This window comes from Panthera leo, chromosome C1, assembly GCF_018350215.1.
Source record: "Panthera leo isolate Ple1 chromosome C1, P.leo_Ple1_pat1.1, whole genome shotgun sequence".
Taxonomy (NCBI): Eukaryota; Metazoa; Chordata; class Mammalia; order Carnivora; family Felidae; genus Panthera; species Panthera leo.
Window position 1 is genome coordinate 77,620,872 of NC_056686.1, and position 23,378 is coordinate 77,644,249.

General features: G+C 37.5%; 1 protein-coding gene across 5 annotated transcripts in view; it reads left to right on the top strand.

Moving 5' to 3' along the window:
• The window catches only part of BTBD8 (BTB domain containing 8), a 116,955-nt gene that overhangs the window by 17,323 nt on the left and 76,254 nt on the right, over nt 1-23,378 (top strand). For 3 of the 5 annotated variants that reach the window (XM_042952806.1, XM_042952805.1, XM_042952803.1), the window contains exons 3-4: nt 7,098-7,318; nt 10,211-10,349. In XM_042952806.1, the coding sequence (XP_042808740.1) occupies nt 7,098-7,318; nt 10,211-10,349 (360 nt within the window). Of the gene's footprint in view, nt 1-7,097; nt 7,319-10,210; nt 10,350-23,378 lie in introns of those variants that run through there. The other 2 variants (XM_042952804.1, XM_042952807.1) reach the window with 2 other exon arrangements.

Genomic DNA, 23,378 nt, shown 5'->3' on the forward strand with positions numbered 1-23,378 from the left:
TTGATGGACATTTAGGCTCTTTCCATAATTTGGCTATTGTTGAAAGTGCTGCTGTAAACATTGGGTACAAGTGCCCCTATGCATCAGTACTCCTGTATCCCTTGGATAAATTCCTAGCAGTGCTATTGCTGGGTCATAGGGTAGGTCTATTTTTAATTTTTTGAGGAACCTCCACACTGTTTTCCAGAGCGGCTGCACCAATTTGCATTCCCACCAACACTGCAAGAGGGTTCCCATTTCTCCACATCCTCTCCAGCATCTATAGCCTCCTGATTTGTTCATTTTAGCCATTCTGACAAGCGTGAGGTAGTATCTCAGTGTGGTTTTGATTTGTATTTCCCTGATGAGTGACATTGAGCATCTTTTCATGTGCCTGTTGGCCATCTGGATGTCTTCTTTAGAAGAAAAGTGTCTGTTCATGTCTTCTGCCCATTTCTGCACTGGATTATTTGTTTTTCGGGTGTGGACTTTGGTGAGTTCTTTATAGATTTTGGATACTAGCCCTTTGTCCGATATGTCATTTGCAAATATCTTTTTCTATTCCATCGGTTGCCTTTTAGTTTTGTTTATTGTTTCCTTTGCAGTGCAGAAGCTTTTTATCTTCATGAAGTCCCAATAGTTCATTTTTGTTTTTAATTCCCTTGCCTTTGGAGATGTGTCGAGTAAGAAATTGCTGCAGCTGAGGTCAGAGAGATTTTTTCCTGCTTTCTCCTCTAGGGTTTTGATGGTTTCCTGTCTCACATTCACGTCCTTCATCCATTTTGAGTTTATTTTTGTGAATGGTGCAAGAAAGTGGTCTAGTTTCATTCTTCTGTATGTTGCTGTCCAGTTCTCCCAGCACCATTTGTTAAAGAGACTGTCTTTTTTCCATTAGGTATTCTTTCCTGCTTTGTCAAAGATTAGTTGGCCATGTATTTGTGGGTCCAATTCTGGAGTCTCTATTATATTCCATTGGTCTATGTGTCTGTTTTTGTGCCAATACCATGCTGTCTTGATGATTACAGCTTTGTAGTAGAGGCTAAAGTCTGGGATTGTGATGCCTCCCACTTTGGTTTTCTTCTTCAATATTACTTTGGCTATGGTCTCACTTTAAATCAATGCCTTAAGTAGGCACTTAGTGCTGTCAGTCAGTCATACTGCATGTAGTCATACTTTATTTCCCTAGTCCCATTTGCTCTCCTCCTTTCCTAGGTTATTTCACACCGCCTTTTTTTTTTTTGACCTTCAGTTGCTCTTCCCCCATCTTCCTTCTCACTTGATGAGCTTTCTTCTATTTCACTAAGAAAATCAAAGCAGTTAGAAGAGAACTTTCACGAACTGTTCCCACATCTATTCATTTAGTTGCATTTGTACCATATGTTTTGTCTTCTCTCCTGTTACTATTGAAGAACTTTCAGTGCTTCTATAACCATTCCTTCCACTTGTCTACCAGATCTCACCGTATTTCTTTCCACCTATTGAGGGACATTTCTCCAGCAATTTCACTTTCCCAAAAAGAGTTCCTTTTCTCTTGCATCTTCTCATTGGTATATAAACATGATATTTTATCCCCACCTTAAAAATAACAGAAGCCTTTCTTGACCTCATTTCCTTTCCAACTAATACTTTACCAGTGAGTACTCTAATGCTCTTTTCCCTTTTATATTAAAGCTCAAGAGTTACTTACTACACTGCTCCAATTCCTCTCCTATTCTCAGTCTTTTAAAAAATTGAACTATAATTCACACACCTTAAAATTCACTCTTTTAAACTGTGTAAATTCAGTGGTTTTAGTATATTTACAGTGTTTTGCCACTATCACGTCTCCAATTCCAGAATATTTTCACCATCCTAAAAGGAAATTCCATGCCCCCGGCAATCACACCTCACTCTCTTTTCTCCCAGTTCCTGGCAACCAATAATCTACTTTCTCCCTTTATGGTTTTGCCTATTTTGGGCATTTCATATAAATGGAATCATATAGTACACATCCCTTTATGTCTGGCTTTTTAAACTTGGTGTGATGTTTTCAAGGTTCATTGATGTGGTGTTTATCAGTACCTCATTGGTTTTCGTGGCTCAATATTTCATTGTATGATGGATAAAAGATCATCCAGATCATCCTCAGGTTTGATGATTTGCTAGGAGGGCTCCTAGGACTCAGCACATAGTCATATTCTAGGCTATGATTTATTACAAAAGAAATAAAGAGAAAAGGCACATGATGTGAAGTCCATGGGAAACGAGGTACAAGCTTCCAAGAGTCTTCTTCCAGTGAAGTCACACAGTACATGCTTAATTCCCCTAGCAATGAGTTGTGACAGCACTTCCGAAATGTTGCCAACCAGGGGAGCTCATTAGAAGCTCAGTGCCCATGGTTTTTACTAAGCGTTTGTCATGTAGGCACCCTGTGTCTATTTCGCATCCATATTCCAGACTCCTGGAAGGCAAGCGGGTGTTTAACATAACCCATATTGTTTGTGTAAATAGTTTAAACATAACAAGCCACCCTTATCATTTATAGAATTCCAGGAAAACTCCTAAAATCATGTTCTCAGATACAAGCCAAGGGCTAACCTTATAATTAAATCTTTTAAAAGATAGTAGTCAGGGCTGCTATGTTAAATCTCTTCTATGCATATGGATATACCATATTTTGTTTATCCATTCATGAGTTGATAGACATTTGGGTTGTTTTGACTTTTTGGCTGTTATGAATAATTCCACTCTGAACATTGATGTGCACATGTTTGTGTGAACATGTTTTCATTTCTCTCATGTTATATACCTAGGAGGGAAATTGCTGGATCATATGGTAAACTTTTGAGGAAATGCCAGACTCTTTTCCAAAGAGGCTACACCATTTTACATTCCTACCAGCATGTATGAGGATTCCAATTTCTCTACATTCTTGACCACACTTGTTGTTATCTGTCATTTTGATTATAGCCACCTTAGTAGGTGTGAAAGGTATCTCATTGTGGTTTTGATTTGCATTTCTCTGATGGCTAATGATGTTGAATATCTTTTTTGTGTGCATATTGGCTATTATATATTTTCTTTGGTAAACTCTATTCACATTCTTTTTGTTATATATAATTTTTTAAAGTTTATTTATTTTGAAAGAGACAGAGAGGATGTGTACAAGCTGGGGAGGGACAGAGAGAGAGAATCCCAAGCAGAGCCCGATGTGGGGCTTGAACTCATGAACAGCGAGATCATGACCCGATCTGAAATCAAGAGTCAGATTCTTAAACAACTCAGTCACCCAGGCGTCCTGATCTCTATTCATATTCTTTGCCCATTTGTAAGTTGAATCATTTATCTTTATATTATTGAACATGATTTATATTTTTTAATTCTTTATATATTCTGTATTAATTTTTTGTTTTTTTTTTTTTAATGTTTATTTATTTTGAGAGAGAGAGAGAGCGAGCACACAAGCAGGGGAGGGGCAGAGAGAGAGGGAGAGAGGGAATTCCAAGCAGGCTCTGTGCTGTTAACATGAGGTTCCATCCCATAAACTGTGAGATCACGACCTGAGCCAAAATCAGGAGTTGGCCGCTTAACTCACTGAGCTACCTAGGTGCCCTGTTTTTGTTATATAGTCTCTATGTAAGAATTTTATTCTATATAAAAGAATTTTTAAAATTCTTTATATATTCTAGTTACAAGTTTCTTATCAGGTATGTGATTTGCAAGCATTTTCTCCCATTCTGTGAGTTGTCTTTTAGCTTTGTTCATAGTGTCCTTGAAAGTACAAAAGTTTATAATTTCTGTGATTTTCATTTTGTCTTTTTTTTGTTACTTGTGTTTTTGGGGTTATATGTAAGAAACCATTCCCTAATCCAAGGTCATGAAGATTTATACCTTTGTATACTTTTTAAATTCTTACATTTAGATCTTTCTGAATTAATTTTTGTATGTACTGTGAAGCTCATATCCAGCTTTTTTGCATTTGGATATCCAGTTGTCTCAGCACCGACTTTTGAAGAGCCTAGTCTTTTCCTGTTGGATTTTCTGGACACCTGTAAAGGAAGAACATGTTATTGTGTGTCTCCTTTACTTTTAGTACTCTACTCAGAGAATATGTCACTTCTGACCTTTCTGGTCACCAAATGGGTGGGAGTTTTCCCCCATACCAAACAATTCTGAGATTCTCCAGACACCAGCTGGGTGTCCTACAGATTTAACTCAATTCTCACACTACTTGGAGATATTATTTGATCCCACAAATTAAAGGTTCAGATCCATAAGACTGTCCCCAACCTTTTCAGATGCCAGTTGCAAGTCCAAGTTGTTCCTTCTCTGTGCTTCTGACCAACCAGATGTGAATTGGAGGTTCCCATAAACCCTTTCTCAGGTTCAATTAATTTGCTAGAATAACTCATAGAATGCAGGAAAAGATTATACTTGCTAGATTGCCAATTATCTAAAAAATGATATAACTCAAGAACAGCCAGATGGAAGAGATTCAAAGGGCTAGGATGTGGGAAGGGGTGTGGAGCTCCCATGCCCTCTGTGGGTACACCACTCTCCCAGCACCTCCATGTGTTCAACAACCAAGAGGTTCTCCAAATCCCATCCTTTAGATATGGAGGATTTATTGCATAGACATGATTGATTAAGTTATTGGCCATTGATGATTCTCTCTTGCCAACCAGTACCCATCCGTGGTGACTTTCCAGATGTCACCTAGCTCATTAATGTAAACTCTGCTGTGGTTCAAAGGGCCTGTTATGAATAAGAAAAGCCATCCATTTCACTTTTATTCCTTTTATTTCAGAAGCTAAGAACAAAGCTAAATATTATAACAAAAGATGTCTCTGTGGCTCTTGCATAGGAAATTATAAGGGTTTTAGGAAATATGTGCCCAGAACAGTAGGCAAAGACCAAATATATATTTCATATTATAAATCACAAAATCACAACACTGTTGTCAAAATTTGTTGCATATATATGTAGTTCTGAATAGTCAGTTCTGTTCCACTGATTTATATGTTTATTCTCATGTCATTACCACATAGTATGGATGATTGTAGCTTTGTAGGAAGCTTAGAAATTTGGGAACTTATGAATTGTCCAACTTTGTTCTTTGTCAAGATTGTTTTGACTATTCTGGGTCCCTTGCATTTATGTTTGAATTTTAGGATTGATTTTTTGATTTCTGCAGAAAAGTAGTTGAATTTTGATAGATAATACATTATATCTGTAGATCAATTGAGAGAGTACTGCCATCTCTTTTTAAATGTTTATTTTTAAGAGAGAGAAAGAGCTAGTTGGGAGAGGGGTTGGGGGGGGGTGCACAGAAGATCTGAAGTGGGCTCTGCACTGACTGCAGAGAGCGAGATGCAGGGCTTGAACCCACAAGCCGTGAGAGATCATGACCTGAGCCGAAGTGGGTTGCTTAACCTAACTGAACCACCCAGGTGCCCCAGAGAGTACTGCCATTCTAACAATATTAAATCATCTGGAATGTATTTCCATTTATAAAATTGCTTTCAGCATCATTTTATAGTTTTCAGCATACAAGTCTTATGCTTTTTGGTGAAATATGTCCTTAAGTGTTTTATCTTTTTGATGCTATTATAAATGGTATTATTTTCTAATTTTGTTTTGGATTGTTCATTGTTAGTATCTAAAAATATGGTTGATTATTGCATATTGATTTTGTATCCTGCAACCTTGTAGAACGTGGTTAACAAATAGTTTTTGTAGTGGATTTCCAAGGATTTCTGTATATAAGTTTGCCATTTGTAAATAGAGATAGCTTTACTTGTTCCTTCAATCCAGGTGCCTCTTCTTTTTCTTGCCTAATCCCCTGGCTAGAACCTCCAGTTAAATGTTGAATAGAAGTAATAAGAACAGGCAGGCATTCTTTCTGATTTAGAAGGAAAGCTTTCAGTCTTGTACTATTAAATACAGTGTTAGCTGTGGGTTTTTCATAGATGTTCTTTATCAGGTTGGGGACTTTCCTTCTATTCCTAGTTTTTTTGAGTGTATTATTTTGACAGGGTATTGGATTTTGTCAAATGCTTTTTCTGCATCTATTGAGGTGATCATATGGTGTTTGTCCCGTTGAAATGGTGTCTTAGTCCTGCTAAGAGGACTAAATTTAAAAGGTTTTGTGAGGTCTTTGGGCTGCTGTAACAAAATACTACAGACTGAGTGGCATATAAACAAAAAAAATTTATTTCTCTTAGTTCTAGAGGCTGGAAGTTCAAGGTCAGAGTGCCAGTATGGTAGGATTCTGGTGAAAACCCTATTCTGGGTTGCAGATGCTGACTTCTCACTGTGCTCATGGTGGAAGGAGGAGAGGGATCTTTTTGGAGCTTCTTATATAAGGGTACTAATCCTATTCATGAGGGCTCCACCTAATTACCTCTTAGAGAATTTTGAGGGTATACAAATATTCAGACTATAGCATATGATGTATAATATTGATTTTTATTTGCTTAGCTACCCTTGAATTCCTGAAATAAACCCCATTTGTTTGTAATGTATAATACTTTTTATATGTTGCTAGATTCAGTTTGCTATTACTTTGCTAAGGAATTTTTTCATCTATATTGATAAGGAATATTAGTCTGTGGTTTTCTTATGATGTCTTTGTCTGCTTTTGTATCAGGTAATAATGGCCTCAGAATGAGTTAGAGTGTGTTCTGAGTTACGTTTTTTGGAAAAGTTTGTGAAGGATTGGTGTTAATTCTTTAAGCATTTGGTTAAGTTCACCTGTGGAGCCATCTAGTTCTGGATTTCTCTTTGTGGGAAGTTTTTGATTACTAACTCAGTCTCTCTAGTTGGTATAAGACCTATACCTGAACAGACCATTCAGTTATTCTATTTCTTCTTAAGTCAGGTTTGGTAGTGTGTGCCTTTCTAGGAATTGTCCATTTCATCTGGGTCGTCTAATTTGATGGTATTATATATTCTGAACATTAAAATATTTTATAGACTACTTTTAAAACTTTCTGCTCTTTGAGATTGATCTTTTTTCCAGTTAGCCCAGATAAAAATAGTTATAAAATTATGTCGTCGTTTTATATGAAGGCAGTGCTTGGTAAACTAGCTTTTAAGAATCACTAACATTTTTAGTAATACTTTACATATTCTTTTAGGGTTGTATATTCATCAGACAGAAACATAAGAAACTATGAAGAAGAAATTGTTAGGAAAAAGATAGTGGTGAGGGGAGTGCCACAAAAGAAATGTGACTTCAGCTTTGGAATCTGCACTGACAACGATGGAAGATCATCTGTAGAGTCATCTGATTGTTCTCTTCAGAAGCATGAAGTTCCAGAGGATGTTGATGTTGGAGTACATAATTTAATTTCTACTGGTGAGCTATTTTTTGGTGGATTTTTATAAAAATTGTATAGCTGTGAAAGTAATTATATTCTGATACAGTTGGAGAAAACATATTTCAAAAATCAATTCTACTGATCTCTTTTTTATAGGAGATGAAATAAAGGTAGAATGAAAGTAGATGTAATAAAAGTAACTGAAAGTAAATTTTTTATGGGTAAGTGAAACTCCTAGTTTTCCCAAACAATTGGAGATGGTATTAATCTGAATAAATACACATATAATTCACAATTCTCCTCTTAAACCTCCACGTCACCATCCTTATTCTTATCTATACCAATGAAAGCTTTAGCAGACTATAGAGTCAGTTCTGTTATAACACAATACAGGCACTACTTAAAAACAATATGCAGCATAAAAATCACCATTATATTTTATCATGACAAAAAAATTACTGAAAATTTTGTTGTGCTATGTTTTAAAAAGATAGGAATCTAATAAAAATGATACAGTTTTACACATGTTAAGAAATACATAAATAGTATAGTAAATATGGTGTTTGTCCTTGAAAAATAACTTTAGTTTGTGGAGGTGAGTGTCAGAAGGGTTATAGTTTGTGAACTATTGTGAATTGGCAGAAGGAGGATGTTAAGGGCACAGGAATAGGTACAGATAGATAAAAGTATAAATGATACTGATATAGTAATAGATATTCTAACAGGAACCTTGAAATCTCTGGATCACAAAATTGACTGTTTATTACTTACATAGTGTCTTAGTGCCAGTTCCCAACCCCCAGGCCCCACAAGGTTATGTGACCTGATGTTACCTTGTACATGCAGTGGCATTGCACCACAAGAGAGGAACACCAAAATTAGGAGACTTTCATAGGTTTCTGGCAGATCTGCCCATCCTCCTCTGCATATAGAGTTAGAGATGAAGACGGAGAGATAGAAAGGAGTGATATCTGAGTTGAATCTCAGTGGAAAAAAACAGGAGTTAGCCAGGCTAAAGAGTTTAGGGGAGAAGTACTACAGGCAAAGGAAAAAACATGACCTGCCTATTAGAGGCAGAACGACCCCAGGCACAGAGCAAATTTTGAAGACTGGTAATAGTTTGTTGTAGGACCGGGATGGAAGAGGGGACAAGAATGGTCACAGTAAGAGATGAACCTGGAGATACAAGCAGAAGCCAGATCACTGAAAACCTTATATAAAGGATGACCTTATTTCTTATTGTCCAAATTTGGATACTTTTGAAAGAGTGCAAAGTTATTATTGCAGTTTATAATTACTCTGGGGCAACAGGCATTAACTGGGATTGTCCCAGGCAAATCAAGACTAGTAGTCACTTTCCTTATAAACCATTTTTTTAATGTTTATTTATTTTTGAGAGAAAGAGAGACAGACAGAGTGTGAGCAGGAGAGGTGCAGAGAGAGAGAGGGAGACACAGAATCCCAAGCAGGCTGCAGGATCTGAGCTGTCAGCACAGAGTCTGATATAGGGCTCGAACTCACGGACTGTGAGATCATGACCTGAGCTGAAGTCAGACGCTTAACTGACTGAGCCACCCAGGCGCCCCTCCTTATAAGCCATTTTAGAGAGTTTGGGTGGTACTATTTGGCAGGCTTATGGAGTATAAGCAGAGGAAGATTAGGATAGAGTGGAACGATGACTTCAGCTTGAGGAACATTGAGTTTTGGGTTTCAGTGATTGTGGTTTTTTTTTCTTGGCACCACTTCTGACACCAAAATGTGGGTGTTTTTTTCTCCACACCAACCAATTATCCAGTATCAACTGGGTATCCAACAATTCAATTCTGACACTAAGGGTTATACTGTTATGCAGATAAGAGTCAGGTGCACAGTATGCACCCCGTCAGCCTGCATTGGGCAGCTGTTGCCCTCCAGGATGAGAGAGCTCGGACTAGTCCCCAACCACCTGCATAGTGAGGAGCCAGATGTTGTGGGGCCTGGTAAGCCATTGTAAGACTTTGGCTTTTACTGTAAAAAAAAAAAAAAAAAAAAAAGGACAGAGCCATAAGGTTTTGAACTGGGATGGATCAGGATTTGAATTGCATTTTAAAACATGCCTCTAAATGCTTTGTCAAAAATAGACTGTGGGAGTCAAGAGTGGGAGATGTGTTGGGAAGTTATTGCAGAAATCTAGGTGCGAGGTGATGGTGGCTTGGACTGCAGTGGTAGCTATGGAGATACTGAGTTGTGGTTGGATTCTGGCTGTCTTTTGGTATAGGACCAATAATGACGTTCTGGCTTATAAGTATATAAATTTATAAATTTGTAATTTGGTTAGTGGGAATCTGTCCCCAATGACAGATCCTCAGCAGATGTACTGACTAAAGTTTCTGGATTGATATAGCTATGATATATAGTGTAGTAATTTCTTAAAATGTAAACATGTTTTACATTTCACTCCTCACTTTCTGAATGATGAATCTTTTGAAGTAGAGATACTTTTTAAAATACTTATTTTCTTAAGTGCTGAACAAATCCCATTGCTTCCAGTTGAGAATCTGTTGGTTTAAATGTCATTCTCACCAAAAATTCATGAACAAGAGTAGGAAGGAAATAGGTAGTGAAAAAGGATATCAAAATTGGAAAATTTTCTAGCATCTTAAGAGTTCATAAAGTGGCTTCAATTTTGGTGTATAGTTTTGTATAATATTATGTACATTTAAATATGTACCTACATTAAAAGATATGTTTGTATTTAAATATAAGTTGAAGTTTATATTTCAAAATAAGATATAGATGATTTTTAAATTGTTTTATTTTGAATTTACCAGTTCAGTATTTCAGTTACTGTTGTTCTCTCTTAGTAGCTAATCAAGATAATTATGGGGAGAAACATTAGGTTAATATTAAAACACAAAATTTCTGTATATTTATAATAAACTATTTTTTAGTTTTGTTTTTCTCTTTTAAAGATAATTATGACTTGGATCCTGCATCTGAATTAGGAGAAGATTTATTGAAACTATACGTGAAACATTGTTGCCCAGATATTGATATTTATGTTGATGGAAAAAATTTTAAAGCTCACAGGTAAATAGGCATGTGATTGATTTGGTGTGTTGGTTGTGAAAGTAAAGATTAAAAGGGTGCCTGTCTCTAGCACAGTGGTTTTCAAGCTCTTATTCACAAAAGTAAAAGGGGTTTCATGGTGATGCCGCAGGGGGCCTTTGACAGGGGAGGAAGTTGGACATTAGGCAGGGTATTCTGCCTGAGGCTCACACAGGCATGCATCGCCCCACCCAGATATGTGTGCGTGCTTCAGCCAGAACAGATGTCTGCTTTGCGTTGGACATGAACCTAAGATGTCATTAGGAAAAAATACTCTGTTGCCTAAAATAGGTTTGAAAGCCACTGTCACAGAAAATGTAATTAAATGCAGTTTTTAATTTCACAGGCATTATAGTATTGAGAATGATTACTTCTACATGAATGACATGTATTTTCTCTGGATGCATTTTGGCTCGAAGTCTTTGATTTAGAATAGATATTCTTATGAATAGTGTTGATTAGGAGGTTTAATATTTCAATGTACTTTTTAAAAACCATTATTGTGCTTTACAATTGGGTTGCTTAGACATTCTAGGCTTTTGGATTTCAAATTAAAGCCTACTCTTTTTTGCAAGTAACTAAAATCTGCTGAAAAGAATAACAAATTTTAATAAGAAATACAGATTTTCTTTTGGAATTCAAGGGAAAGAAGTACAGATGGACCTCAAAGGGACTAGAAACAGAACCAGAAAACTGAGGAACCGGTCTCTTTTTTCTCCCTCTCTTTGTGTTTCAAATAGAATGTTGATAAGTTATTCTGGTTCTCCTGAAGAGAAAGAACCAGACTATTAGTAGTGGCAAGAAGCAGTCTTCTAGGTTCAAGGGTTCACATTCTTGATGAAATTAGCAATGGGTTCAGATTATAAGAATCCGCCATGCCGCCAGTAGTGATGTTTGTGCTCTTAAAAATCATATTGGCTTTGCCAGTTAATTGACAGGAGTACATTGCTAAACTCTAGGATTACCAGTTTTTATCAGACTGTTTACCATTCAAAATTTGAACTTTTCTCTTGGGAACATGTATTTTGTAATTATAAGAACTACATATGCACATTTTTTCAAATTTTTATGAAATCTGCATTATACATAGTAAAATGCAGAGTATAATGCAGAATTATATATACTTTTAAATGTTTATTTTGAGAGAGAGAAAGCAAACGTGAGTGGGGGACAAATAGGGGGAAGAGAGAGAGAGAGAGAGAGAGAGAGAGAGGGAAGGAATCCCAAGCAGGCTCCATGCTATCAGCATAGAGCCCAACACAAGCCTCGGACTCACAAACCGTAAGATCATGACCTGGCCCAAAACCAAGAGTCAGATGCTTCATCAACTGAGCCACCCAGGTGCCCCAATACAGACTTATTAATATTTTCCATATCATGTATATATATTTCCCAAATTGTGTGTGTGTGTGTGTGTGTGTGTGTACATGTGTGTGTTTGTGTCTTTCTTTTTGGTGAAGGGAAGCAATGCAATTTTATTTTAAAGATTAATTATGTGTTTAGGTTTTTCTTTTTTTTTTTTAATTTTTTTTTAATGTTTATTTCTAGACAGAGAAAGACAGAGCATGCGTGGGGGAAGGGCAGAGAGAGAGAGAGGGAGACACAGAATCCGAAGCAGGCTCCAGGCTCCAGGCTGTCAGCACAGAGCCCGACGTGGGGCTCGAACTCACAAACCTTGAGATCATGACCTGAGCCGAAGTCAGTCGCTCAACCGACTGAGCCACCCAGGCGCCCCGATGTGTTCAGGTTTTTCTTGAAACCACATGGACATTCTACCAAAGTTTTATTTATAGAGCCCTAAGGTTATTGCTCTCATACAGGGAAAGCAAGACCTTGTGATCATTTGCAATATATCCTCAAACAGTGTTTATATTTGGTCTCTGTGTGCTGCTTGACAGTGAACTATGTTTTAGGAACTGGATCCAGAATATTAGGTTTGTATTCCAGGAGAGTTCTTGCTCACATTTCTGGTTTATTTTGTTCACCAAGCAATAAAAATATATACTCCCTAGAAAGGCAACTTCCTGAGCATATGTTCTAAGAAGATCTGGCTTTAGTTTTCCTACTTTGTTGTTAGCACACTTATGTGAGTTACAGTGGCAAATTCTCAATCTCAAGATTGCCATTCTAGTCCAAACTTGAACAACTCTCTGTTTAGTACATAATAATTGTATCATTCAGTTTAAGGAATATTATGTCAGTAGTTCAGAAGACACATATTCATATCATGTAGTCTAAAGCCCAACATCAGAACTTTCTGAATAACTTCTTGTTCTAGCTAATCAATGTCAGCATTTATCTTAGTGGTGTGACTAAAAATCCATTTGTGATATGGCCGTTTTAATTTTTAATTTATATGTACTGATATATTAAAATATCAGGCAAGTACTCACAAATACCAGGATTTATTATCAGAATTACATTCTCATTAGGTCTTTATAACAGTTTAGTTTGCTAGTTTAATATGTCCAAATTGATGTGGTAATGAGGTAGTTTCTTCTTTTCTTGAGTCCCTGTCTTTCCCTCGTGGTCAAGGTCCTCCCTCAAAAACATCCCTGATATCTGGTTCTTCCAAGATTATCTCTCCAAGTTGCTAGTTGCTCTGTCCAGTCTTTATTTTGATCCCCAGCTTAGTGCCGGGAGCTCTTCATAGCAATGCTTCAAGACAGTCTTATGCCATTCACTTGCTTGGGGTGGCACAATTAAGCCAAAGAAGTCATTTTATAACAGAGTGTTTAAGAGTGTGTGAACTGTGTGTAGAACCTTTCTTTGTGGGTTTGAATTCTAGCTCTACTATCCTTTACCTATGTGAATTTGGGCATTTAACCATTCTGTGCTTCACCATCCTCATCAAACATGGAGTTTCTTAAAGTACTCATCTCACAAGGTGATTATGAGGATTAAATTACTTTAAAGTACTGTATGGGTATTTGCTTATCTCATCCAGGCAATAGGCCTTTGATACAAGCTTTTGTGGAGATGGTAGCAACAGCTTGTATGCACTTTACTTATGTGGGACAAGCAGAGAAACATGGTTTGGATCACTTGCATTTCCCCCCAACCCAAGGAATGGTGGAACAGCAATAGGCCTCCAGGAAAAGTCACATTTACCGTATTCTTCTCCATCTACATAGGTCTTTTGCCCTTTGAAGCATCCTCTTCACTCTTCACACACATTTGTCCTTGTTATTTCCAATACTTCTACTCAAAGGAGAACTGAAGAGAGTTCTTTTTGAGAGGAGGGAGGTTATATATAATAAAAGGAGTACCCATTAGAGTTCATTGATCCTGTTTGTTATGTTACTCCTTTCCTGAATATTGCTTCCTGGGACACTACTACACTTTATCCTCTTTTGTAGACCTCTGTAACATTACTTCCCTGCCCAAATTGCTCTCAATTACTAGATGAATTGTACATTTCTGTCTTCTTGTATTTCCTTCTGTCATCTTCAGCCTACCCCTAAGTTTGTTCCTGATCCAATCTATTGCCGATCTCCTATGTTATGGCATTATTTATTATTGTAGCATTTTCTGAGAAAAGTTGAATGTTACAATTTTTTTTTAAGATTTTATTTTTAAATAATCTCTATACCCATCGTGGGACTCAAATTTACAATCCTAAGATCAAGAGTTGCACCCTCTGGGCACCTGGGTGACTCAGTTGGTTAAGCCCCTGACTTCGCTCAGGTCATGATCTCATGGTTCGTGGGTTCAAGCCCCATGTCAGGCTCTGTGCCGGCAGTTCAGAGCCTGGAGCCTGCTTCAGATTCTGTTTCTGTCTCTGTCTCTCTCTCTCCTTCTGCCCCTCACCTGTTCACGCTCTGTCTCTCTCAAATATAAATAAACATAAAAAAAAAAAAAAAAAAAAAAAGAGTTGCACCTTCTACTGACTGAGCCAGCCAGGCACCCCAAACCTGTTACATTTTTAAGATAGTCTGTTTGTTGCACTTCTGTGTTCCATAATTAAGATTTCCTTGTGCTGCTTTATTGAAAAAGTTTGGCAGTGGGTCCTGATTTTAGCTTTGACACTCTAGATCTGATACCATTTCCAAAATACCTTTCTTCTCAGTGCCTGATATTATACCATTAGACTTTCATTCATTGATTTAAAGTGTTCAATTCTCCCTTTAAAAATTTTTTTCCTGAATATTTAGCAAATTAGCACTGAATCGGGTCAGTGTTCTAGTTTGTGCCATAGGTATGTATTAGTTATATGTTCACATGAAAGCTTTTTCAGAAGTGTGTATTTTAGTTATTCAGAAGTCAGTCTTTCAGTGTTTAGATTCTGACTCCCCCATTTACAGAATGGTTGGGAAGTTACTTAATGTCTTCAAGTCTCAATTTCTTTATCTGTGAAAAGAATAATAACAGTCATTATAGCATAGAATGGCTGTGATGATTGAATCAGGTGATATACACAAAACACTTAGCCCAATAGCTGGCACACTAAGCTTTCAGTAAATGTTAGTTGCTACAAATGTGTATTAGGTACCTGGAAGGGGGACACATTGTTGCCTATTGTACCTTATCTTATAGTGGAGGTTGGCAAACCATGGCTCAGATCTGGTCACTGCTCTCTTTTTATATAAAACAACCAAAGACAAAGAACCATATGCAACAGTAACCTGTAATGCCTGATACTTATATCTGATATTTTTTACCGGTCCCTTTACAGAAAAAGTTTGCCATCCCCTGTCTTGTTCAGATTGCCAGGAGCCTTTAATGAAATAATTATAATAAAATTCCAAATTACCATGCAATAAAATGAGTCACTAACATCTTAATATTAATTACTTTGTTAGTGATAAATGGTCAACCTTGTCCACTTGGGGCGTTTGATGTGCAAACAGTAGAGGGAAAAGAGATAAAATTCCTTGGTGCCACAGGCTTTTGAGGGAGGTTGCAGTAGGGAACCAAAGCGAAAGGCTCTGGGTGCCTGAAAGAAAACAAACCACCTGCAGTAAGCTCCTTAACCACACTTGACTAAAACTGCTCTTCAGATATTCTTTATAGAACGTGCTAGTAGCACAGTGGGCGGACTGTCAGGTGTAAGAGGCTATTCTCTAGTATGCTTCTACTTTTCTGTTCCTATCACTGAGTTTGTGTCTTCCAGGAGTCACTTGGGTTGTTCCCAAATCTACTTAATGCCATTTGAACTTAATTATTTTCATGGCATAACTTAACAAAATAAACCAATGATACATGAAGATGAAAAGAGTTATTGTTCCAGTGAAAACTAAAGTGAATGGAAAGATCCAGGAAAGGAGAGATGCTTTAAAAGTTGCTGTTGAATTTAATATAGGTGAGCAATATAAAATTTGAGGGGAAGTTAGGAAAATCTAAAATGATTCTATACTTGAGTTGCTTCACAGAAGTTTTAGATTTTATTCTTCACTTTTTTTTTTTTTTTTTTTGAAGTTCATTTACTAATTTTGAGAGAGGGGAAGGGGCAGAGAGGGGCTATCTACACTAACAGCACAGAGCCTGACATGGGGCTCAAACTCATGAGCCCACAGATTATGACCTGAGCCAAAATCAAGAGTCGGACACTTAACCGACTGAGCCACCAAAGTGCTCATCATCTTCACCTTAAAGAAGTTTGAATTAGAAATTATGGGTGTGTGTACGTATAGTTTTTGCAAGAAATAAAAGGTTCTAGCCAGTGAACTCACATTAAAGAAAAGAGGGAATGACCTTACAGTGAAAGATTTGTGAATGAATTCATATGTATTTTTTTAAGTAATTGGCAGGTGTTTTATTAAAATGTGGTTTTTGGAAGTGGGAGAGATGTTCTAACTGGTCTTCAGGTACTTTTGTCAGTGATTGGTTGGCTGTAAGCGAGCAAGCAGACAGTTTGGAGAGTTTCAGAGGAGGAAGGATTGTTCAGTGTTAGGGGTAAAGAGTTTTTTTCAGACTGCTAATTTCCTGCAAGAAGTCAGAGTCATTATCAAGTGGTTGGTGGTATTCTCTCCTTGAAGAATATAGAAGTTTTTTAGCTTACTTCTACCGATATAATTTGGAATTTCTGGAGTTGTTTTAACACTCAGTAAAAAGATTTTTTTTATTGTAGTTGACATGTAATATTATATTAATTTCAAGTGCATAACATAGTGACTCAACAACTTATACATTATGCAATGCTCACCATGATGAGTGTAGTTACCACTGTCCCTATACACAGTTATTAGAGTATCATTGTCTGTATTTCCTATGCTATACTTTTTCCATATTTAAGTTACAACAAAATGATTATGATATATACAAGTAATTTTTAAAATCCTCTTAATTTTTTGATTAACCAAACAATTATTAGTCCTAATTTTGTTGGATAATAGGGCATCCATTATACTTTACAAATCATTTTTTTTTCTTTTTTTTTTTTTTCAACGTTTTTTTTTTTAATTTTTATTTTTGGGACAGAGAGAGACAGAGCATGAATGGGGGAGGGGCAGAGAGAGAGGGAGACACAGAATCGGAAACAGGCTCCAGGCTCCGAGCCATCAGCCCAGAGCCTGACGCGGGGCTCGAACTCACGGACCGCGAGATGGTGACCTGGCTGAAGTCGGACGCTTAACCGACTGCGCCACCCAGGCGCCCCTACAAATCATTTTTTAATTTAGGAAAGCCTAATCCTATGGAAGCTGTAGTCAGTGGATGTTAAAATGGATGTCTCAAGAGAAGGCTTTTTTATAGTTTATGTTTTCTAAAATGTTTGCAAAGAAGTGCACTAGGTAATAGTGACAACTCCAGAATGTTTGGATTCACTACCCTGGGCTTAACCTTTATCTAGTTTGGTAGAGTTAAAAGTTTAGAAAGTGTTCTTGGAGCAAGATTACTTAAAAAAAAAAAAAAAAAAAAAAGTTGTAGTCAAAAAAAGTCCTTCTTTAGAGCTTCTCTGAGTAATCCAGGCCACTATTATGCCTGGAGTAGTGAATCTAGTTCAGCTAACATCAGGAAGTATTGAATAGCAAGCAGTGTACTAAAGCAAGAGCAAGGGGGAATTTAGGGCATCTTGACAGAGCCAGAAGCAGCCTTGTCAGTTGAGATTAAATTTAATCAAAAGGAGAAAATGGTTTTCGGCATGTTTTTTGGAAAGTGAAAAATCTGGCAAGGATTTTTAATACACCGTGCCATCTACAGCATTAGTTTTGAAACGGAGGCTTGTATCCTAATTAAGTAGGAATGTTTTCTAAGTTTCTATCCTAAAGTCAGGCCAATTGTGTAAGTCTCAGATGCATTTAATCTTACTTAAATGGAAATGGCATGCTGTGTTAGTTCAAGTCTTCTGAGAAGCAGACATGAGGATTGAGGTTAGACTTGCAAGAAATTTATTAGGTAAATGCACATGAGAGAATGTGGGAAGGAATCCAGAGGTGACTGGAGGAGCTGTTAAACTGTTGTGTTGATCTGAACCTGAGGGAAGGAGAAGGGGAAGGATGGAAGCATGGGTAGGAATGGCTTAGGCTGTGGTGCAGTTCTAGGGAAAGTCGGCAGACTGTTAGAAAGTTCCCAGGCCATCATCACCCATCAGAAAAGGCCCTGTCTCTCTGAAATAGGCCTGTTTTGTGTCCCTGATGTGCTCAGTCATTTGCAGGGAACAGCCTGTGACAAAGTGGCCTTGGCACCCATGTACTACAGAATAGAGTACTCTACTGGAGCCATAGGTTACTTACACAGTCAAAGATCACCATTCTTTTTTTTTTTTCCCCATTTAGTTTTTTTTCATCTTTTTTAAAATTTCATTTTTTATTTTTTAAAATTTACATCCAAATTAGTTAGCATATAGTGAAACAGTGATTTCAGGAGGAGATTCCTTAATGCCCCTTACCCATTTAGCCCATCCCCCCTTTCATAACCTCTCCCGTAACCCTCAGTTTGTTCTCCATATTTATGAGTCTCTTATGTTTTGTCCCCCTCCCTGTTTTTATATTATTTTTGTTTCCCGTCCGTTATGTTCATGTGTTTTGTCTCTTAAAGTCCTCATATGAGTGAAGTCATATCATTTTTGTCTTTCTCTGACTGACTAATTTCACTTAGCATAATACCCTCCAGTTCCATCCATGTAGTTGCAAATGGCAAGATTTCATTCTTTTTGATTGCTGAGTAATACTCCATTGTATATATATACCACATTTTCTTTATCCATTCATCCACCGATGGACATTTTGGCTCTTCATACTTTGGCTATTGTTGATAGTGCTGCTATAAACATGGGGGTGCATGTGTCCCTTCAAAACAGCATACCTGTATCCCATGGATAAATGCCTAGTAGTGCAATTGCTGGGTCGTAGAGTAGTTCTATTTTTAGTTTTTTGAGGAACCTCCATACTGTTTTCCAGAGTGGCTGCACCAGCTTGCATTCCCACCAACAATGCAAAAGAGATCGTCTTTCTCTGCATCCTCGCCAACATCTGTTGTTGCCTGAGTTGTTAATGCTAGCCATTCTGACAGGTGTAAGGTGGTGTCTCATTGTGGTTTTGATTTGTATTTCCCTGATGATGAGTGATGTTGAGCATTTTTTCATGTGTTGGTTGGCCATCTGGATGTCTTCCTTGGAGAAGTGTCTATTCATGTCTTTTGCCCATTTCTTCACTGGATTATTTGTTTTTTGGTGTTGAGTTTGATAAGTTCTTTATAGATTTTGGATACTAACCCTTTATCTGATATGTCATTTGTAAATATCTTCTCCCATTCTGTCGGTTACCTTTTAGTTTTGCTGATTGTTTCCTTCACTGTGCAAAAGCTTTTTATTTTGATGAGGTCCCAGTAGATCATTTTTGCTTTTGTTTCCCTTGCCTCTGGAGATGTGTTGAGTAAGAAGTTGCTGCGGCCAAGATCAAAGAGGTTTTTGCCTGCTTTCTCCTTGAGGATTTTGATGGCTTCCTGTCTTACATTGAGGTCTTTCATCCATTTTGAGTTTATTTTTGTGTATGGTGTAAGAAAGTGGTCCAGGTTCATTCTTCTACATGTCGCTGTCCAGTTTTCCCATCACCACTTGCTGAAGAGACTGTCTTTATTCCATTGGATATTCATTCCTGCTTTGTCAAAGATTAGTTGGCCATACATTTGTGGGTCCATTTCTGGGTTCTCTATTCTGTTCCACTGATCTGAGTGTCTGTTCTTGTGCCAGTATCATACTGTCTTGATGATTACAGCTTTGTAGTATAGTTTGAAGTCTGGGATTGTGATGCCTCCTGCTTTGGTTTTCTTTTTCAAGATTGCTTTGGCTATTCGGGTCTTTTCTGGTTCCATACAAATTTTAGGATTATTTGTTCTAGCTCTGTGAAGAATGCTGGTGTTACTTTGATAGGGATCACATTGAATATGTAGATTGCTTTGGGTAGTATTGACTACACAGTCAAAGATCAATGAGATGCATTCTCGTGACCACCACACATGTAAGTCATGACATGCTATCTGTTTATGCAGGCATTCCTCCTTCTAATGCACTTGGCTTTATTGCACTTGGCAGATAATATATTTTTTACAGATTGAACATTTCTGCATCAAACAAGTCTGTCAGTGCCACTTGCCAACTGCATTTGTTCACTTCATGTCTCTGGGTCACATTTTGGTAATTTTTGCAATATTTCAAAATTTTTTTCACTATTATATTTGTTGTGGTGATCTGTGATCAGTGATCTTTGATGTTATTTTTATTGTGCTGAGTTGGCATGAACTGCACCAATATAACATGGTGAACTTAATCGATATATATTGTGTTTGTTCTTCTATACCAGTCAACCATTCCTTCATCTTTCTCCCTCTCCTTGAGCCTCCCTTTTCCCTGAGACACAAAAGTATTGAAATTAGGCCAATTAATAATCCTACAAGGGCTTCTAAGTATTCAAGTGAAGGGAAGAGTTGCACATCTCTCACTTTAAATCAAAAGCTAGAAATAATTAAGCTTAGTAACGAAGGCATGTTGAAAGCCAAAATAGGCTGAAAACTAGACTTCTTGTGCCAAACACCTAGCCAAGCTGGAGTGCCAAGGAAATGTTCTTGAAGGAAATTAATAGTGCTACTCTAGTGAACACACAAATGATAAGAAAGTGAAACAGCCTTATAGCTCATATGGAGAAAGTTTTAGTGGTTTGGATGAAAGATCAGACCAGCCACAACATTCCCTTAAGCCACAGCCTAATCCAGAGCAAGGCCCTAACTCTTTTCAACTCTGTGAAGGGTGAGAGAGGTGAGAAAGCTGTAGAAGAGAATTTTGAAGATACCAGAGATTGGGTCATGAAGTTTAAGGAAAGAAGCTGTCTCCCTAACGGAAAAGTACAAGCTGAAGCAGCCAATGCTGATGTAGAAGCTGCAGCAAATTATCGAGATCTAGCTCATTCATGAAGGTGACTATACTAAACCACAGATTTTCAATGTAGACAAAATAGCCTATTGAAAAAAGATGCAATCATATTTGTAAATGATATAACTGATAAAGGGTCAGTATCTAAAATCTGTAAAGAACTTAATCAAACTCAGTATCCAAAAACCAATAATCCAGTTAAGCTATGGGAAGAAGGAATGAATAGACATTTCTCTAAAGAAGATATTCAGATGGCTAACAGACACATGAAAAGATGCTCAACATCACTCATGATCAGGGAAATACACATCAAAACTAAAATGAGATAGCACCTCAAACCTGTCGGAATGGCTGAAATTAACAATATAGGAAACAACAGATTTTGGGGAGGATGCAGAGAAAGGGGAATCCTCTTACACTGTTGGTGGGAATGCAAACTGGTGCATCTACTATCTGAAAACAGTATGGAGTTTCCTCAAAAAATTAAAAATAGAACTACCCTATTATGCAGCAATCGCACTACTAGGTATTTACCCAGAGGATACAAAAGTACTGATTTGAAGGGATACGTGCACCCTGATGTTTTAGCAGCATTATCAACAGTAGCCAAATTATGGAAAGAGCCCAAATGTCTGTTGCCTAACGAATGGATAAAGAAGAGATTGTGTGTGTGTGTGTGTGTGTGTGTGTGTGTGTGTGTGTGTGTGTATACACACAGGCTGGAATATTACTCAGCCATAAGAGAATAAAGAATAAAATCTTGCCATTTGGAGCTAGAGTGTATTATACTAAGTGAAATAAGCCAAGAAAAGACAAATACTATATGAATTAACTCATACATGGAATTTAAGAAATGAAACAGATGAACATAGAAGAGGGGAAGAGAGAGGCAAACCAGAAAACAGACTTTTAACTACAGAGAACAAACTGAGGATTACTGAAGGGGAGGGTTAAATGGATGATGGATATTAAGGAGGGCACTTGGGATGACCACTGGGTATTATATGTAACTGATGAATCACTAAATTCTCCTGAAACTAATATTACTAAATTAAATTCTAGTTAACTAACTTGAAGGGGTGCCTGGGTGGCTCAGTCCGTTGAGCATTTGACTCTTTTTTTTAATTTTTAAATTTTTTATTAAATATTTTAAATGGTTATTTATTTTTGAAAGAGGAAGACAGATCATGAGTGGGAGAGGGGCAGAGAGAGACACAGAATCCGAAGCAGGCTCCAGGCTCTAAACTGTCAGCACAGAGCCCGATGTGAGGCTCTAACCCATGAGCTGTGAGATCATGACCTGAGCTGAAGTCAGCCATTTAACCGACTGAGCCACCCAGGCTCCCCAAGCATCTGACTCTGGACACTTGGGTCATGATCCCAGGGTTGTGGAAATGAGCCTCATGTTAGGCTCTGCGCTGAGTGTGGCTCCTTAGGATTTCTGTTTCTCCCTCTCTCATTCTATCTTTCTCTCCCTCCTCCTTACCCCTCTCCCCTGCTCTGTCTCTCTAAAATAATAATAATGAATAAAAACTTGAAACTTAAAAAAAAAAAAAAAAAAGAAGAAGATGCAACCTAGGACTTTCTTAGCTAGAGAGAAGTCAATGCCTGGCTTCAAAACTTCAAAGGACAAGCTTTCTCTCTCTCTCTCTCTCTCTCTCTCTCTCTCTCTCTCTCTCTTTCTCTCTCTCTCTCTCTCTGTCTTTTTAAAATATTTTAATTTATGTTAGAGAGAGACAGAGTGTGAGTGGGGGAGGAGCAGAGAGAGAGGGAGACACAGACTTGGAAGCAGGCTCCAGGCTCTGAGCTGTCAGCACAGAGCCCGACGTGGGGCTCAAATTCAATGAACTGCGATATCATGACCTGAGCCGAAGTTGGACGCTAAACTGGACTGAGCCATCCATGCACCCCCAAACTAATGCTCTTGTTGAGAGCTGCTCAGAAGAAGAGTTTTCTTTCAAAATATTACTACTCATTGACCGTGTACCTGGTCACCCAGGAGCTTTGATGGAGTTGTACAACCAGATAAATGTTTTCATGTTTGCTAACACATCCATCCATTGTGCAACTCATGGATCAAGGAGTCATTTCAACTTTCAAGTCTTATTATCTAAGAAATACATTACAGAAGGCTGTAGTTGCCCTAGATAGTGATTCCTCTGATGGATCTGGGCAAAGTCAATTGAAAACCTCTGGAAAGGATTCACTATCAGCAGCCATCAACATCAAGGCAAGATCCTCCACCAGCAAAAAGATTACAACTCACTGAAAATTCAGATGATAGTTAGCATTTTTTAGCATTGAAGTATTTTTAAATTAAGGTGTACACATTTTTAGACATCATAGCATTATGTATTTTATGTATATTATATATAAAATAAGAACACACTATTGTCATAATATATACTTAATAGACTGTAGTATCATGTAAATACAACTATCATATGTACTAGGAAACCAAAAAATTCATTTGACTTGCTTAATTACAATATTTGCTTTTATTGTGGTGGTCTGTAACCTAACCCTAGATATCTCCTAGGTATGCCTGTATATCTTTTAGGTATAATCAGGTAAAGTAAGTAGATAGAAGGATATAATTCTAATAGCATTCATTAAGAATTATTTAATCACTTAGTATATGCCACTACTGTGTTTTGTGCTGTGATTGAGATTTGTATGCTTTTCAAGTGCATGTGGATCTTAGT